Raw genomic sequence first — 19,964 nt, 5'->3', positions numbered from 1 at the left:
TTACAAAGTCATCATATACTCCACTGAATGCTACGAATGCTGCAGATAAACCTGAATTTGGCTGCCTCTGTCTTCTCTCTTCATCATATATAGAAGAAGCTTTTACACATAATTTTGGTTGATTACTATATACAAGATTGTCGGTTTATGTGATGATCTATGAAAAATTGTTATTTTGCAACATTTTGCGATCACTTATTTACATCCATGATTTCACCACAGGGAGTGCAATTGCTACAGGAAAATGGACATTTTGGTTATTACAGTGGAGAATCAAAACTCTCTGTTTGCATTTGGTTGTTAGCTGATGGAGGTTGATGCATGGAGTTCAATTCAGAAATGATCTCCTCATGAATTGTGTCTCTATTTATGCGAACCCCATCTTTCAGGGCGGCAGTGTTGCTTGCAATTTGTTTTTGTGAAGATGTAAAAGACTCTGGCAATGATGATCTGGTGTCTGTACAAGATTTGTGTTCACTGCAGATCTCAGGAGATAATGATACATCAAGGCTACAGGGTGGCACCTCTGGACTTTCTATGGAATCATTCAGACCTGCCATGTCACATGAATCATGTCTATTCACGGCGGGAAGCTTAAGGAATTCTGGTAACTCCAGGTCCTTCTTGGACAACAGGCCTCGTTGGTCTTCTGCTCTGGAGCTCTGGACTCTGTTAAGCAGCTCAACCAATCCTGTATTCAAAACAACACAGAACAGACCTAATCGTTTCTGAAATGTCTATTAAACAAAATTTAGCAAAAAGAAACCAGGGTATGAATGTATTTGAGAAATAAGGAATCGTAATTGTATGCTTAGTTTAAGTAGCTGTGGCAATAACATTTTTATGAAATGATAATGGGCATTTTGACTGCCAGGGAAGCATTATGAGACACGCTGACAAAAACCTGCATTCATTCCTGCTTGCAAAGTACTTGCACCTGGGACTCAGTGTGGTGTCTGAAATTATTCATACAAGCTGTCTGCCATAACTCACCTTTTCACAGTTAAACATCTCCTCTTATTGCTCATTGTAGGGTCTATTCACAAACCTGTTTTTATATAATCTCTTTTAAAAGCTATAAACTGTTTTCTTTCTATCAGAGCTCAGCGTAATCTCTAGTGGATGTTCGACATGCTATGTAACTATTTGTTTACACCACCAACACTCGCCATGAATAATTGTTAATTCGTATATTTTCTCCAGAAATAATTGAACATTGTTTTGCGTCTGCCACGTCAACAATAGCACATCCATTTTTTACTACTAACCACCTATATTTTTTGTGGAAAAAAGCACTAGTCTTGGTAGTTTTAGCAGTGGGGGATTCAACTGCCACATGAAGTGGGCAGTTGTTTGTTACCTGGATTAAAAGAGACATTAAACACTGGCCTAATTCTGTATGTGGTTGTGCAGCAGTGATGTAGAAAGAACTTACCTTCAATGTCGTATGCTTGATGATGGGGCTTATTCTTCACTTTCCCAGAATCGCCTGGTATGTGATTTATGTGGTTAGTCTGCCTTCGTGGCACTGGTATATTTGTCTCTCTGATCTTCTCCTTTATGGAGTCTTTCTGTAAATAGTTTAATGGCAAGTTGATTTTGAAGCAAATGACAGGTCTCACAGACTAACCAGTGTCACAGTCTATATATAGACAAGGCAATATCTAGCATGTCTGCACTGTAACAAATCAGCCTTCCAGTGGTTTAAAATTCATATAACCATGTTATGTTTTCACTATATATCCTGCCAAGTGCGCCACGACTTCAACTGGCCCATTGCTCACCAAGCTGACACTTTATTTGCCACCCTGACCCCAATTACCAACTACAGATGTAACACCTTTGTACCCAATGTACTTCTCTTGAATTGCATTGTGGAAACTGCTCACACTTTGTAAATAAACGTTTTGTTGTGGTGATTGAGGTTATTTTTCAAATGGAATGGAAATTGTCCATTTTTTTCAAGACTACAGAAAAAGTGCGTGAAATCGATAGCCAAGAAATCTCATGGTGTGCTGCAATGCTTATCTGTCCACCCCTTCCTGCTCAGGAACTTTATCCCATACTGTTTTGGTATCAATATTTAATCCTTGTTTGCAAGTTTTCCAAAATATACACACTTCAATTTATTTCCTCAATAATGCAAGCTATCGACCAGCGGCTCTTATTTATATGCTTTTTTTATGTGAGCCATTTTTAAAGATTTGCTATATATTCTAGTCAGACAAATTACCTTAGTTTGATGATTGACTGCGTTTCCTGTCCGATTAGGAGCCTCCTTTATGTCTGCAGAGTAATTATAGAACATCGATAACAAGATTTTATTCTGTGAGACATGATATTCCTTATGGATTTTACCCAAGAAAATGATTGTATACTATTACTATTATATACCGGTAGTTTCCGAATAAATAATAATAATATCCAAAATATAATATAATATTTCACTTCAATTTTATGCCGGCGCACCTTTCTTTTCTTTGGTTTCCTGGTTATAGGTTAACATTTCTCTGTACCTGTTATTTGATGTATTCATGCTTACTATATGTCGAATTTGTACTATTCTTTAATAAACGGAGAATTGACAAAATATAATATAATATACAAGATATAATATCCAAAATATAATATAATATCCAAATAATTAATAAAAATTGATTTAAAAAGAGAGGCTAGATCAGTCTCTATACAAACACACATACACAAACAGTGTACTTGGTATATTTTTATTTGGGCACGGGCGTAGGAACCGGGGGGGACGGGGGGGGGGGATGGATCCCCTCCAGGTAATCATGTGGGGGGGACCGATAATAGAGAAATCCCCCCCAGGGCTGTAAGTGGTGCACAGCTGCCCGATCAGCAGCTGCCCGATCAGCAGCAGGGTTGGGTTGGGGAGATCAGTGTGCTCTCTGTCACTGAGCGCCGGGCGATGGGATATGACGTTTATATCCCAGCCCCGGCGCTCAGCATAAACAGCTGTGCGCAGCCGCACTTCACTGAGAGTGAGCGGCAAACCAGAAGGAGAGGATGAAGAGAAAGCAGAAAGGAAGAAGAGAAAGGTAAGAGATGTGAAGAACGAGGGGGGGTGTTTGAAGTGGAAAACGAGGGGGGGTTTGAAGTGGAAAATAAGGGGGGGTTTGAAGTGGAAAAAGAGGGGGGTTTGAAGTGGAAAAAGAGGGGGGGTTTGAAGTGGAAAACGAGGGGGGGTTGAAGTGCAAAACGAGGGGGGGTCTGATGTGCAAAACGAAGATGGGGTCTGATGTGCAAAACGAAGGGGGGGTGTCTGATGTGCAAAACGAGGGGGGGTCTGATGGTAGATATGTGTGTGTGCATATACAAATGGTGAGGCATGTATATGGGCAATGTTTATGAATGTGTATGAGCACTTGGGCAGGCATATGTGTGTGTATAGGGCAGTGTATGTGCATACGTGTGTATGGGCAGTGTATATGTGTACGTCTGTATAGGCAGTGTATATGTGTACGTCTGTATGGGCTGTGTATATGTGTATGTCTGTATGGGCAGTGTATATGTGTGTATATAAGGAGTGTATTTGTCTTATAGTGTATACGTCTGTGTAAGTATGTGCAAGGGCAGTGTATATTTATGGGGAGGCATGTGTGTGTGAGCAGTTTATGTATGTTTGGGCAGGCGTGTATAAGGGTAGTGCATATGTGTGAGTACTGGCAAGTGTATGTGCAGGCAATTGCAGCGTATATATTTGTTTTTGTGGGCAGGCATGCGTAAGAGCAGTGCATATGTGTGTGTATGAGCAGCCATGTCGTACTTAAAGGAAAGAGAATGATTCCCTGTAACACATGTTTAACTCAGGGGCACCTAGGGTTAAATCCAGGCCTATTTCTGGTTAAAATGAGTGTGTGTGTCACTGTATGTAGCATTTGGACACAAGAGAATATTGCGGGGTGCTACTTGGTCTAGGGCATCACTAATACAAAGCGCCACGTGTTAAATCTAGAGGGAATGCAGAGTAAGTGAAGGATGTGTTTGAATGTGTGTCTGGGTGTGATAGTGTATGTTTGTGGGTACGTTATTGTGCACATCTGTTTTTATGGGTATGTTAGTATGTTTCCAGGTGTGTTATAGTGGGCATGTGTTTAGGTATATTAGGGTGGGATTGTTTTGGGGTGTATTATTGCGTGTGTGTGTGTGTTTGTTAGTGTGTGCATGTGTATGTATGTTATTCATGTGTTTAAGTGTGTGGATATGTTCCTGTGTGCATGACGTGTTAGGAGTCTTAGATGGTTCCTTCAATACATCATAGTAGTCTCTGTGGCCGTGTCCAGTGGAGTCCATCTGTGGTTGTAAGATTTTTCTGTTTCTGTGGGAATTTTCTCTCATTTATCTAGTAGAACGTTTTATGAGCTGAAGGTGATATACCAAGACATTTTGGACAACACTATGCTTCTAACTTTGTGCCCCAGTGTACAAAACAAGGTCCATAAAGGCATGGTTGCAAAAATTCCCCACAAAAACTCTCCAAAATCTTGTGGAAATCGTTCCCAGAAGAGTGGAAGCCGTTATAGCTGCAAAGGGGGACCAACTACATATTAATGCCTATGTATTTATAATGCAATGTCATAAAAGTCCCTGCTGGTGAAATGATCAGGTATACCCTACCAGTAAAAATGCTATCCCCCCCAGATTTTTAGGGGTTCCTACGCCCATGTATTTAGGGTCTTACCTGTGACATCTAACATAAGCATCTGCCCAGCTACCTCATTAACAGAACATCTTTGATCCAAAACTTGTGAGTCGCCAACCTACATACAGACAGAATACTTCACAGTTAATATAATGAGGATTATGATCTCATAATGAATATGTTTACAATTTAAAAGAAAAAAACAAATAAAAAGTGAAGTTGATTTTGATAAAAACTAAGACACATTTTAAACATATCCCGTATTCACTATAAACATTGCATTTAGTTTTGATCTGTCACTAAGAACTTCTTACACTGGATAAGATAACAAGCTCTACAAAATACTTTATTTTAATTTCTTACAAAGACATTTGTCTGCTTTATCAAGAGACAGCGACCAGATGCTTTTTGGCATAGGAACACAGCATTTAATGGCAGAGGAAACGCATCTTACCCACTTAGAAAGCCTTTCTGCTTAAATGGAATCTCCCATAAAAAAAGACATTGCAAGTTTTACTATCAAATGCAGTTAAAAAGGAAAATAGCAGTACTGGCAATGAGTGAGTCTGCTATGCCTGTCTTCTCTACTGTCTTTACTGCTCTCGAGTCCTCCTTTAGGAAGGACGGTCCTACACTGGGACCTAAATCTCTCTGTCCTTCTTTATTTGCTACATTTGTATCTATAATGTGATTCCATCACATTATATGGCCATATATTGCTTAGCCCACCACTACGTCAAAGTACTCCAGTTTTGATGAGTCCTATCCGATCCTAACATGGCTGTTTTCTAGGAGCTCTACTAAATGTATATTGTCAAAGTATATATAAACGACATATTAAATAAAAAATATTTAGGTTTTTTTTAATTAGTGTAAAAAATGCATTGTTCTTCTAAATGCCTTGCTCAGTTACATATGTGCTTGTGAATAAGTTGGAAAGTCAAACAGAAAGTGCTTCGTAAAGCCCTACCTCATACCTCACCCACTAAAACAAAACAGGCCCTCCTTTACCACCGGAAATACCGGGAGTGGATAGCCAAATGCGTGTACTTGTTCATAAACCACCAAAAGAGGCCACACCAAGCATTGTAAGTGCATTGTTTGCACGTCGTCCCTTTTCCAATGTTCTGAAAGAGTCTTCTTTCATATATAACTTCACAGCTCATAATAAAGCATACCTTGCCGGTTATCTTATATTCAGTATCTGATCAAGGGCAGTGTGGTTGGTCTTGGATCTTATATGGCATTCAGTTCCTTACATATTTTTTTAAATTTGCACGTGTTAATCTGGCCCCTTTTTTGTGTGGAATTCTGAGACATGTTTTTCTTGATGATACTGGTAACCTGTTCATCTAGAATCTCTAATATAGATCATATACGCTATTCTGCTTTTGTGTTTTTTTCCACAGAAAGTCAGGCTTATTTTTGTGTCTGATACTTTTACTATTTGTCATCAAATATTTGTATTATTTCTGAAGTTATTTGTGATTGATTGGAATGTATATGATCTGGTGTTACAGGCTATTCATTGGGCCCTCTGTTGGTCTCATTTCGTTGTACTGACAATTCATGGGTATCCACTAAGGTCTTACAACGTGAACTTTGGCTGAGTACCATAGAACAAGCTAATGGAGGAGAAAAACCTGGCAATAAACCAAAGCTACAGAGTTTGCGGTACAGCTCTTGGAGCAAGTTAATCAAGGGGGTCTAAATCTTTCGCTGTCTACTGGCTTAACGGGGAACAGCTGCATAATCACCAACATTCCCTTCCTGGATCCTGGGACAAAGGGGCGGAGCCTAAAGGGGGCAGGCACCCTCTATGTGACCCTGCAGCATTGAGCTTTAGGCTACCCTGTGCAGATACTGGGTAGTAGAGCCAGTAGCGTACCTAGCGGGGGGCGGGGAGGGCGGTCCGCACCGGGTGCCGCTCATCAGGGGGGTGCCAACTTGCCGGCACCCGGCACCCCTCCAGAGACGGACAGCAATGTCCGCCGCTGGAGGAGCAGGCTCGCAAGGGAGCCTTGAACCTGGCTTAAAATCACTCAAGGGAGCCGGAGGTCTGTTAAAGACCTCCGATATCGTTCCCTTGCGATCTGGGCGGCAACAGCTGCTGTGCGCCGGGACTTGTTGTCAGATCCCGGCGCACAACACTGAAGCCGTGCCCACTGAACCGGAAGAAGACAGAAGAACTGAAGAAGAGGAGCGAAGAGGAGGAAAAGAAGCTGTAAGGAGAAAAGAGGAAAGGTAGGAAAGCATTCAGTGAGTGAGAGTGGATTGGTATGTGTGTGGATTGGTGTGTGTGTAGATTGGTATGTGTGTGGATTGGTATATATGTGGATTGGTATATGTGCGGATTGGTAAGTGTGTGAGAGTGATGGGTGTTATGCTGTACCATTTCCAATGTATTTTTCATTATATAATTATGCTCTAGTACATCATAACTCCCATCACTCTATACTGTTCCATACAGTGACAGAGCTGGGAGACAGAGGCCTTGCACCCCCACCGCAAGACTCCTGAAAGGTAAATGAACTTCAAAGGGGGAGAGGGTAGATCGTTAGGAGGGGGTAGATAGGGAGAAGGGAGTGAGGCGGGGGGATAGGGGGTAGATAGGGAGAAGGGAGTGAGACGGGGTAGGTAGGACGAAAGGGAGTGAGAAGGGGTAGATAGGGCAATCATACTCCTATCATGCCAAGTCTGCGAGTACATCCTGGAATCTGGGTATGCCTGGGCATGACAGGAATGTGATTGCTGTTAACAATCATATATTGTTATTTAATTGTTTTGTCCTATTTTGGTGTGTTACTTACTTTAAATAAAAGTGTTAGATTTTTTTTTTTTTTTTATGGTGTGGGGGGGTCATATTCGGTTTCGGCCAGGTAAATGCTGCATTTTCGGTTTCGGTGCATCCCTACTACTAATGAAGTGGTAGGCCTACACCACATCAATGTTTGGCTTAGTATATAGTGATAGGAGTTATGCTGCACTATTGTCAATGTCTGGCTCAATGTATAGTGATAGGGATTACGCTGTACCACCGTCAATGTGTGCCTCAGTATATAGTGATAGGCGTTATGTTGTACCACCGTCATTGTCTGCCTCAGTATATAGTGGTAGGTGTTATGCTGTACAACCGTCAATGTCTGCCTCAGTATATAGTGATAGGTGTTATGCTGTACCACCATCAATGTCTGCCTCAGTATATAATGATAACAGTAAGTGTTATGCTGTACCACCTTCAGTGTCTGCGCCTGAAGTATATAATGGTAGAAGCTATGCAGTTTTAAAGTGTGTGTGTGGGGGGGTGCCACATACAGGATCAGCCCCAGGTGCCAAATACTCTAGGTACGCCCCTGAGTAGAGCCCTGCGCGGGACTGCTTTTTTAATTCCACTCCCGTCTACACCCGCTGACTTTTTGACCAATCCCGCCCGCTCCCGAAATGTGGGTGCTCCACTCCTGCCCGCTCCAGCCACATTTGTGGCCAATCCTTTCTTCTCCCACCACATTTGTGGCCAATCCCGCCCGGTCCCGCCACATTTGTGGCCAATCAAACCCACCTCCTTACCTGAACTGCAGATTTCCCGCGCAGTCCTGCAAGGCTGCCCTCGAATTCCTCCCTCACAGCATCTCTTCTCTTACTCTGCCCAGGAACAAGGCGGAGTTACGGGAAGTGAGGTCACATCACGTGACTCTGTTTTGTTCCTGGGCGGCGCAAGAGAGGAGACACTGTAAGGGAGCAGCGAGAAGGCAGCCTTGCGGGATTACCGGGACCCGCAGGTACAGTGCCTGGCCACCTGCTCCCGCCCGCAACCCCAGCAAGACCTCCCGCGCCTGCAGCTTTCTTGGCCTCCCAATGCAGTCCTCTACTGGGTAGTTTGGAGCTTTGATAAGGGTTTAGGCTCTGCGTGTCTTAGAACTAACCTGAATTGAGCACACACTATCATCAAACCAGTCTTTCGATAGAGACATTTTCTGGAATTATATAATTTCATATTTTGTTAGCTTTGCTCATCCTTGCATTGAATGAGATAAATTAGAAAGAAATAAAATAACAAATTAATCTACAGAACGTTTACTTTCAAACGTACAACCTGTTAGGGTTAATCTAAAAACATCTTACATTTCAAGTAATAATACAATGGCTGCTACTTATCTGTGGACAATAAAAACATAATTTTCTTACAGGAACAATGGGAAATATAATAGCCCTAAAGGAAATTGTGAAAGATTGGGAAATGTTTTTGTTATGCTATGTATGGCCAACACAAACTTTCAAAATCCAAGCAGCTATTCATAGCTGTTGTGCCTAAAACATGCCCTGACTTTCCTTACAAAAATAAAAAATATGAAGAGAGTTTCTGTAGCCTATGAAAGTCCAGTGATAGAGATATAAATACAACCATTTAATGTATAGAAAGTAGATATAGCTTACGACACTAAGAATCAATCATGCGGTTTTATTTTTGAAAATGTTAATTAAAGCCTCTGTTAGCACTGTGGCCTGCCTGGTACTTATGGGGTTGTCTTGGACAGGGTACTGCCGTAAAGCTCTACTCACCTCTCCATACCTCTCGATGGCTAATCTTGGCTCTGCTGCCATTTGAGAAGGTATGGGTTGCTTGATGCAGTACTGAATTCACCCACCAGGGGGAAGCACATCCAATGAATATGCATGCACAGCGACTCAGTACAACTCTTCGTGTATCATATTAGTACAATATTGAAGTTTCTATTTATTGACGACATACTTTTTTCTTGACAAATACATATATTAACATTTGATCATCGTTATACACGTATGCCATTCATCATATAATTTTGGCTTTAATACACAAATATAAATAAGTTATGGTGGGTAAAGGTAATGGAAAACCCTTCCACTTAAAATTAAGGGGGTAGTAGAAGCATTATTTAACACTCATCTACAGACACCAGACAAGCCAGAAGGTGCTGCCACAACCACAGGGGATTCTGGGTAGGTGCATGCAAATAAGGTCAACTCAAATATAAGAGTGACAAGGGGATACAATCAGGGTTACTATTGGCCTAATAGATCTAAAACAAAGAAAGAGTTACTGTCATACAAGACCAGAAAACCTTTTAGGTCAGTTTATGCATTGGGTTTCTGAGTATTTGCTCTCGGCATGTCCTTTACAGGTTGGGGTGTTGTATGATTTCCTCAATGTATTTCCGAACATTTTTTTACATTGAATAAATATTCAAGGACATTTCAAAAACACATCATCTGCTGGTATATAATTATAGGTGACAGGGAAGTGAAAACTCTGCATTCACTTTTCAGAAGGATTTTTTCAGATACAATTTACTATGATTCCAAGTTCGGTGACAGGGAGGGATTTTGGTTAAGTACACCCGTCTTGATGTGATAAAAGGGGGGGGGGGTCAGGTTCAAAGTGTGCAGAGTCAGAGGTGAAACCACCCACCTGCGATCAGCTTCACAGTGTAATGAAGTGGCCATGTAGGAGTTACAATGGAGCACAGACCTCCACTGATTGACAGCTCCTAGGGTCAGTCAGGGAGAAATCAGAGGATCTCCACAACAGACCCGTGATCCCCACTGCCTGGAGAAGCAGGACTGTCCTGCAAAAAATAGCAAGCTACCATGTCATGAAATGACCTTCTTCAGTGTGTAATCAATTTAAAGCAATAAATGAAAAACAAAACTGTCTCTTTGTGATCTGTGCATTACTCTCAGTCTTACATAATGCACATATACTATATGGACAAAAGTATTGGGACAACTGACAGTTACACCAACCATGTCTTTATGGACCTTGCTTTGTGCACTGGGCACAGTCATACTGGAATACAAAAGGGTATTTTCCCCTTCAGCATACTAAGACATTTTGGACAATTCTATGCTTCCGAGAAAAATGACTGGTTATGTTTCCTGTTCTGCAATAATGTATAAAGCTGCTTAAATGGTTCTGTCAGTGTGGTATGGCTTTAATCCCTCTAGGTGTAGTGGGCCAGGGACCCACGTCTGGGCATACCCTGAATAACCTAACGTGAGAAAACCAAAATGGGAACAGACAGTGCTGAAATAGCCAGCCCTTGCTGTTTTTTACTCACTTGCACCACAACAGAGAAAGAAAGGAACTATGGATTATTTACAAAATGGATTAAAAATGGACTATTGACTGTTCCTTTAAGTGGTTATGAATTCATACAATATTCAAGTTCCCTTCAGTCATCTGACAGATAAACAATTGCATAAATATCAATGTAAAATTGCAGAAACCATTTTTACATTTTTTACCTTACGGAGGACAACATGCTGACTCTCCAGGCCATATTTCTTCATGGTTGGCTGTATTGCTTCTTGAATAGTCTTCGTGGGCTTTGACACTATACGAACATTCTTATTTAGGCATTCGATTTGTAAACTACAGACGCCCAAAAAAAAATTGATTTGTTTTTAGAACAACCACGATATCAGATGTGGAGTCATCCGTTCCTAGACATACAATAGTTATACCTATGCTTTTGCAATGCAAACTAAGAATTCTAGGGATCAATTGATGATTCAAAACTGGACCATGATCCATTTACTGTCATCATGTGTGTTTTGTTAACAAACAATGCATGTGGTTAAGTGTCCCAATACATAATACGTAGTCCAGTTAGGGAAAAGCTTAGGTACAGCCTAAACCTGCCTAAAACAGGTCTGACAAAGACGGTGTATGATACTGACACTTATAGTCCGGTCTACGTATGAAAATGTTGAGAATCGATGGAAAACATGAGCTTCAAAAGGTGTAACCTACACGGATTGGGTGGTTTGCTACAGAATGTTTCTCCATTTCCTCCTGGGACATCAGATATACTTAAAGTTCATTTTTATTTCTAATACATTGATTTCCAGGTGATTATTACAGGAGGGCAACATTAACTTAATTTACAAATCAAGTTGGCAGCCAGTGTGGGACTAATTCTGGGTAACTGTGAAATGCTACGAAAGCTCTGTTGCAAATAAATGATACATTGAATTACGATGTAATTATTTAAAGAGTTTCTAAAAGTATGCAGCATTACAGTGTTTATAATGTGTTTGTCGTCTGCTAATCTGTTTTCTAGTTACTAAAATGAATCATACAAATATCCATATCAAGCCAATAAATAAACTCACTCGAAGTGGATTCTGTTCTCCAGCCTCACCTCCTGGTCTGTAAGAACTTTGCATTCCTGATCCAGTGCCAATGCCTTCTGAGGGAGAACAGTATAAAAGAATACTGTGTGAGTTATGTTACCACGAACCCATTAAAATTGCTTATGTTTTACAAAGTGCCTTTAAGTGTGAGATAAAACTGTTTTGCAACTCATTCACGTATCTGACCGGTTTGGGTTCTTATATCATGAAACTATCTACAGCCACCTGTCAGGGAGTTAATAAAGGACTATCCAAACTCCTTCGGATGACTAAGACCTCTTTTAAAAAGGTGTCACTTGTGTGAGGCCACTTGATATTGGCTCTGTTCACATCAGCGTGGGATAACACTGCTCTCTTGTGGTCACTTGCCTTTACTACAGGAGAATTTGCAGCATTCACTTTCATATCAAACATTGCCAATGCTTGCATCCAGGTACAGGGGCTACCAACAGACTCCAGCAATTTTTTTTTTGTTTGCTATTTTTTCATACGTTGTCGTCTTTGCAATATGTATATATATATATATATATATATATATATATATATATATATATATTCACATGTTTATTCTATTTTTTCATAGTATGTTTTTAAAAACATCTAACCCACTACCGTACAAGGAAAAAAAGGTTTAAATATACAGTAATCTAAGTAAGGTGTCATAATAGCATATTAATATTAATATTATTATTAATATTATCTTTTATTTAAATAGCGCCAACAATTTACGAAGTGTTTAATACAATACATATACTCAAGAGGTATGACAAGACAAGAATTGACAGACTAAGAAAAACGATACATTAAGTGGAGAGAGCCCTGCTCGCAAGCTTACAATCGTTATTATTGTTATTATACAGTTTGTTCATTAAGATAAGCTCTTAGCCTCGCTATTACAAAGGGACTTCCTGTGAAATCCTTTCAATTTGAAATCAATACAATTCTTTGAATATACAAGTATGGCCTTAAAAAGTCAGTTCCCAAAATAACAATGTTTCCTGGAAGAATAGAGCAGGCGCATAGAAAAGAACTTTAAATAGTTTAAAAAACAATGTTTTTTACAACAAAAAATCAGGAATGGTGGTGATATGAGAGGAGATGTTTTCTTTAGTTTGTCACAGAGGAGAATCTGTTGCAGGTAGTTGCTGGAAGATTGAAGACTTTAATTATAATAGGTCTGCCCACTGATGTCAGCAGATGGTGGTCCTGTGCTGTCGGTGGGCAGTCCCCTTTTGTCGGTGGGTGGTCCCCGGATGTCAGTGGGCATTCCTGCCGACATCGGTGGGTGGCCCCTGCTCCTGCGACCCGGAGGATTCGGGTATTGAACCAGAGAACCTGTGATCTCTGGGTCAAACCCGGTGATTTCCCAGGTATGATCATTAGGCAACAAAGCCTAAGATACCATCGCTATGCAGGTGACACACAACTCTACTTCTCATTTGCCCCAGATATTAAAGACCCAACATGCCTCATCAATAGTTGCATTAGCAGACCTCATAGAGTGGATGAATGCAATGTGGCTAAAAGTGAACCCAGACAAAACAAACATACTTGTGCTGAGGGGACTCTGGGCAACAAGACTATGTCATAATCACCCAACTGACCTTAAACTTGGAGGCTCTCAACTCATAAGTTCAAAAGAGTACTGATTGATTCTGGACTATCATTTAAAAATCAGATTTCTTCTGTAATAAAACCTGTCTTCTTTTTCTGTGAAACATAGCCAGGACATGACGCCTAATTCCACTGGATAATATGCCAACATTAATCCATGCATTTGTGTCCTCTCGTTTAGATTACTGTAATGCACTTTATGTGGACCTCCCAGAGAAAGAACTCCATCGCCTACAGGCAGTATAAAATGCAGCAGCCAGACTATTAACCAATTAAACTCACTCATGTCACATAACACCGGTTCGCCACTCCTTTTATCCAATATAATGGCATACATTACAATTGGCCTGCTAACCTTCAAAGCCTTAAACAATCAAGGCCCATAGTACCCGAAAGAGCTCCTCACACCTAATATTCCATCTCAGTCTCTTCGGTCAGCCAACGTATCCCTCCTGTCAGTGCCCAAGATAAAGACAAATTCAGTTTCCTGGGCATTAAACCACACTGCCCCAAAACTCTGGAACTCTTTACAGGGCTCAATCAAAGAGGCATCATCACTACAAACTTTCAAAAAAAGACCCACCTCTTCTATCAGGCATTCAGTCAGCTCATCTGACCATCAGAGACCCTTCATTTATATGTCTGCTTATATATATATTGTACATTGCTTTGAGTCTCACATTGAGAAAATTGCTATAAAAATTGCAATTTATTATTAGTATTATTATACAGCTTGTTTCAACAATGTGCACATTTAAAAGCATGTACGCAATAGTGCCTGAATAATCATAGTGCACTCACATGTCTTACAGCCAGGCCCGGACTGGCCATCGGGCACACCGGGTGTTTGCCCGGTGGGCCGGGCCACGGCAGGGCCGCATTGACTTAGGGGCTGATGGAGCTGCAGCTCCAGGCCCCTATCCTACCTACGGCCGCATTAACGCAGGGCATAAGGGGCACCTGCCCCTTAAGCCCGCCGCAACTACGACCGGGTCCGCCACTCTAAGGAGCCGGGAAGTCCCCACCAAGGCCGGCCTTACAGGTCTGCGGCCGCACAGGGTTTAAATTAAAACATCGGGGTTTTTTTAACTTTATTTAACATCCTCCATGTTAAATAAAGTTTTTTTTAACTTTATTTAACATGGAGGATGTTAAATAAAGTTGAAAAAACCCCCCGATGTTTTAATTTAAACCCTGTGCGGCCGCAAACCCCTAAGGCCGGCCCTGGTGGGGGCTTCCCGGCCCCTTAGAGCAGGACCGGCCTTTGGGGTGTGCGACCGCACAGGGCGTCACACTCTAGGGGGCGGTCCGCACCGGGTGCCGCTCATCAGCGGGTGCCAACTTGCGGCACCCGGCACCCCTCCAGAGACGGACAGTAATGTCCGCCGCTGGAGGAGCAGGCTCGCAAGGGAGCGGTATCGGAGGTCTTTAACAGACCTCCGGTTCCCTTGAGTGATTTTAAGCCGGGTTCAACCCGGCTTAAAATCACTCAAGGGAGCCGGAGGTCTGCTAAAGACCTCCGATACCGCTCCCTTGTGATCCGCGCGGCAACAGCTGCTGTGCGCCGGGGTTTGTTGTTAGATCCCGGCGCACAACACTGAAGCCGCGCCCACCGCTGTCCGTGCCCTCTGAACCGGAAGAAGACAGAGAAGACAGAAGAACTGAAGAAGAAGAACGAAGAGGAGGAAAAGGAGCTGTAAGGAGAAAAGAGGAAAGGTAGGAAAATATTCAGTGAGAGTGGATTAGTATATATGTGTGGATTGGTATATATGTGTGGATTGGTATATATGTGTGGATTGGTGTATGTGTGGATCAGGCCCGGACTGGGACAAAAAATAGGCCCGGGCATTTAAGCCTGAGCAGCCCATATTTATTTATTTATTGTTAAAGCCCACCCTTCATGTACCCTCTTTGCACTTAATCATTCACACAAATCATTAACACATTCATTAATGCAGTCTCACAAATCATTCAAGCAATTCATCCACACATGAATTCATTAATTGTCATACGCATTCACACAATTCATCCACGCATTTATTCATTCATTCTCATACGCATTCACACTACCCCCTCTCATCATCTTATCTGCCCCTTCTCACTATGTTCCCCCTTTTCACTATGTAACCCCCTTCCCCACTTCTCAATATGTACCGCCTCTATCTATCCCCTCTCCCCCTTTCTCACAACCTAACCCCCCTCTGCCCCTTCTCACTGCAGCCCCTTCCCTCACCCTATTTACCTTGTTGCCAGAGCAAGCAGCAACTGCGACCGCGCCTGTGGCAGGGCAGGATTGACTTAGGGGCTGATGGAGCTGCAGCTCCAGGCTCCTACCTTAAAATAGGCCCAGTCAGGACCGGACTGACTGGGCCTATATGGCCGCATTAAGGCAGAGCCCCTTAAGCCCGCTGCAATTGCAACCGGGTCCGCCACTCTAAGGCAGAGCCGGCCTTAGGTGTTCTGGCGCCCTGTGCGGACTACTCCTCTGGTGCCCCCCCATCCCAAAAAAAGAAAGGAATAAAAACTTGTAACAAAACTCCCCTTTCTCACTATCTATCCCCCTGTATCACTATCTACCACCTCTGCCTCTTCTCACTGTTATCATTATATACTGAGGCAGACATTGACGGTGGTACAGCATAATACTTATCACTATATACTGAGGCAGAAATTGACGGTGGTACAGCATAACATCTACCACTATATACTGAGGCAGACAATGACGGTGGTACAGCATAACACCTATCACTATATACTGAGGCACACATTGACAGTGGTACAGCGTAATCCCTATCACTATACATTGAGCCAGACATTGACAATAGTGCAGCATAACCCCAATCACTATATACTACGCCAAACATTGTTGTGGTGTAGGCCTACCACTTCATTGTCTGGCTTAGTAGTAGGGATGCACCGAAACGAATTCTGGACTGAAACCGAAAATGCAGCATTTACCTGTCCGAAACCGAATATGACCTCCCCACACCATAAAAAAAACCCTTTTATTTAAAGTAAGTAACACACCAAAATAGGACAAAACAATTAAAAAACAATATTATATGTATATATATATGATTGTTAACAGCAATCACATTCCTATCATGCCCAGGCATACCCAGATTCCAGGATGTACTCGCAGACTTGGCATGATAGGAGTATGATTGCCCTATCTACCCCTTCTCACTCCCTTCTGCCCCATCTACCCCTTCTCACTCCATTCTCCCCTATCTACCCCCTTTCCCCCTATCTACCCCCTTTCCCCCGTCTCACGCCCTTCTCCCTATCTACCCCCTCCTAACTATCTACCCTCTCCCTCTTTGAAGTTCACTTACCTTTCAGGAGTCCTGCGGTGAGGGTGCAAGGCCTCTGCCTCCCAGCTCTGCCACTGTATGGAACAGTATAGAGTGATGGGAGTTATGATGTACTTTTAGAGCATAATTAGATCATGAAAAAGACATTGGAAATGGTACAGCATAACACCCATCACTCTCACACACTTACCAATCCACACATATATACCAATCCACACATATATACCAATCCACACCTATATACCAATCCACACGTATATACCAATCCACACGTATATACCAATCCACACGTATATACCAATCCACACGTATACCAATCCACACGTATATACCAATCCACACGTATATACCAATCCACACGTATATACCAATCCACACGTATATACCAATCCCCACGTATATACCAATCCACACGTATATACCAATCCACACATATATAACAATCCACACATACACCAATCCACACATATATACCAATCCACACATATATACCAATCCACACATATATACTAATCCACTCTCACTGAATATTTTCCTACCTTTCCTCTTTTCTCCTTACAGCTCCTTTTCCTCCTCTTCGTTCTTCTTCTTCAGTTCTTCTGTCTTCTCTGTCTTCTTCCGGTTCAGAGGGCACGGACAGCGGTGGGAGCGGCTTCAGTGTTGTGCGCCGGGATCTAACAACAAACCCCGGCGCACAGCAGCTGTTGCCGCGCGGATCACAAGGGAGCGGTATCGGAGGTCTTTAGCAGACCTCCGGCTCCCTTGAGTGATTTTAAGCCGGGTTGAACCCGGCTTAAAATCACTCAAGGGAACCGGAGGTCTGTTAAAGACCTCCGATACCGCTCCCTTGCGAGCCTGCTCCTCCAGCGGCGGACATTACTGTCCGTCTCTGGAGGGGTGCCGGGTGCCGCAAGTTGGCACCCGCTGATGAGCGGCACCCGGTGTGGACCGCCCCCTAGAGTGTGACGCCCTGTGCGGTCGCACACCCCAAAGGCCGGTCCTGCTCTAAGGGGCCGGGAAGCCCCCACCAGGGCCGGCCTTAGGGGTTTGCGGCCGCACAGGGTTTAAATTAAAACATCGGGGTTTTTTTTCAACTTTATTTAACATCCTCCATGTTAAATAAAGTAAAAAAAAACCCGATGTTTTAATTTAAACCCTGTGCGGCCGCAGACCTGTAAGGCCGGCCTTGGTGGGGACTTCCCGGCTCCTTAGAGTGGCGGACCCGGTCGTAGTTGCGGCGGGCTTAAGGGGCAGGTGCCCCTTATGCCCTGCGTTAATGCGGCCGTAGGTAGGATAGGGGCCTGGAGCTGCAGCTCCATCAGCCCCTAAGTCAATGCGGCCCTGCCGTGGCCCGGCCCACCGGGCAAACGCCCGGTGTGCCCGATGGCCAGTCCGGGCCTGGTGTGGATTGTTATATATGTGTGGATTGGTATATACGTGTGGATTGGTATATACGTGTGGATTGGTATATACGTGTGGATTGGTATACGTGTGGATTGGTATATACGTGTGGATTGGTATATACGTGTGGATTGGTATAGGTGTGGATTGGTATATATGTGTGGATTGGTATATATGTGTGGATTGGTAAGTGTGTGAGAGTGATGGGTGTTATGCTGTACCATTTCCAATGTCTTTTTCATGATCTAATTATGCTCTAAAAGTACATCATAACTCCCATCACTCTATACTGTTCCATACAGTGGCAGAGCTGGGAGGCAGATGCCTTGCACCCTCACCGCAGGACTCCTGAAAGGTAAGTGAACTTCAAAGAGGGAGAGGGTAGATAGTTAGGAGGGGGTAGATAGGGAGAAGGGCGTGAGACGGGGGAAAGGGGGTAGATAGGGGGAAAGGGGGTAGATAGGGGAGAAGGGAGTGAGAAGGGGTAGATGGGGCAGAAGGGAGTGAGAAGGGGTAGATAGGGCAATCATACTCCTATCATGCCAAGTCTGCGAGTACATCCTGGAATCTGGGTATGCCTGGGCATGATAGGAATGTGATTGCTGTTAACAATCATATATATATACATATAATATTGTTTTTTAATTGTTTTGTCCTATTTTGGTGTGTTACTTACTTTAAATAAAAGGGTTTTTTTTATGGTGTGGGGAGGTCATATTCGGTTTCGGACAGGTAAATGCTGCATTTTCGGTTTCAGTCCAGAATTCGTTTCGGTGCATCCCTACTACTAAGCCAGACAATGAAGTGGTAGGCCTACACCACAACAATGTTTGGCGTAGTATATAGTGATTGGGGTTATGCTGCACTATTGTCAATGTCTGGCTCAATGTATAGTGATAGGGATTACGCTGTACCACTGTCAATGTGTGCCTCAGTATATAGTGATAGGTGTTATGCTGTACCACCGTCATTGTCTGCCTCAGTATATAGTGGTAGGTGTTATGCTGTACCACCGTCAATTTCTGCCTCAGTATATAATGATAACAGTGAGAAGAGGCAGAGGTGGTAGATAGTGATACAGGGGGATAGATAGTGAGAAAGGGGAGTTTTGTTACAAGTTTTTATTCCTTTCTTTTTTTGGGATGGGGGGGCACCAGAGGAGTAGTCCGCACAGGGCGCCAGAACACCTAAGGCCGGCTCTGCCTTAGAGTGGCGGACCCGGTTGCAGTTGCAGCGGGCTTAAGGGGCTCTGCCTTAATGCGGCCATATAGGCCCAGTCAGTCCGGTCCTGACTGGGCCTATTTTAAGGTAGGAGCCTGGAGCTGCAGCTCCATCAGCCCCTAAGTCAATCCTGCCCTGCCACAGGCGCGATCGCAGTTGCTGCTTGCTCTGGCAACAAGGTAAATAGGGTGAGGGAAGGGGCTGCAGTGAGAAGGGGCAGAGGGGGGTTAGGTAGTGAGAAAGGGGGAGAGGGGATAGATAGAGGCGGTACATATTGAGAAGTGGGGAAGGGGGTTACATAGTGAAAAGGGGGAACATAGTGAGAAGGGGCAGATAAGATGATGAGAGGGGGTAGTGTGAATGCATATGAGAATGAATGAATAAATGTGTGGATGAATTGTGTGAATGCGTATGACAATTAATGAATTCATGTGTGGATGAATTGCTTGAATGATTTGTGAGACTGCATTAATGAATGTGTTAATGATTTGTGTGAATGATTAAATGCAAAGAGGGTACATGAAGGGTGGGCTTTAACAATAAATAAAGAAATATGGGCTGCTCAGGCTTAAATGCCC

General features: G+C 43.0%; 1 protein-coding gene across 1 annotated transcript in view; it reads right to left on the bottom strand.

Moving 5' to 3' along the window:
• Positions 1 to 260: 260 nt before the first annotated feature.
• LOC149299414 (regulator of G protein signaling 14-like) overlaps positions 261 to 19,964 on the bottom strand; it is a 32,291-nt gene continuing 12,587 nt past the window's right edge. Inside the window, exons 10-15 of the mRNA XM_089485983.1 lie at positions 11,816 to 11,892; positions 10,946 to 11,072; positions 4,703 to 4,781; positions 2,234 to 2,286; positions 1,436 to 1,571; positions 261 to 691 (exon numbers count right to left, since the gene is read on the bottom strand). Of these exons, the coding sequence (XP_089342109.1) occupies positions 261 to 691; positions 1,436 to 1,571; positions 2,234 to 2,286; positions 4,703 to 4,781; positions 10,946 to 11,072; positions 11,816 to 11,892 (903 nt within the window). The remainder of the gene's footprint in view (positions 692 to 1,435; positions 1,572 to 2,233; positions 2,287 to 4,702; positions 4,782 to 10,945; positions 11,073 to 11,815; positions 11,893 to 19,964) is intronic.

Source organism: Sceloporus occidentalis, unplaced genomic scaffold, assembly GCF_023333645.1.
Source record: "Sceloporus occidentalis isolate IW3139 unplaced genomic scaffold, rSceOcc1.0.p SCAF_28, whole genome shotgun sequence".
Lineage (NCBI taxonomy): Eukaryota > Metazoa > Chordata > Lepidosauria > Squamata > Phrynosomatidae > Sceloporus > Sceloporus occidentalis.
The sequence above is the reverse complement of the archived record's forward strand: the minus strand, read 5'-3'. Positions and strand labels throughout refer to the sequence as shown.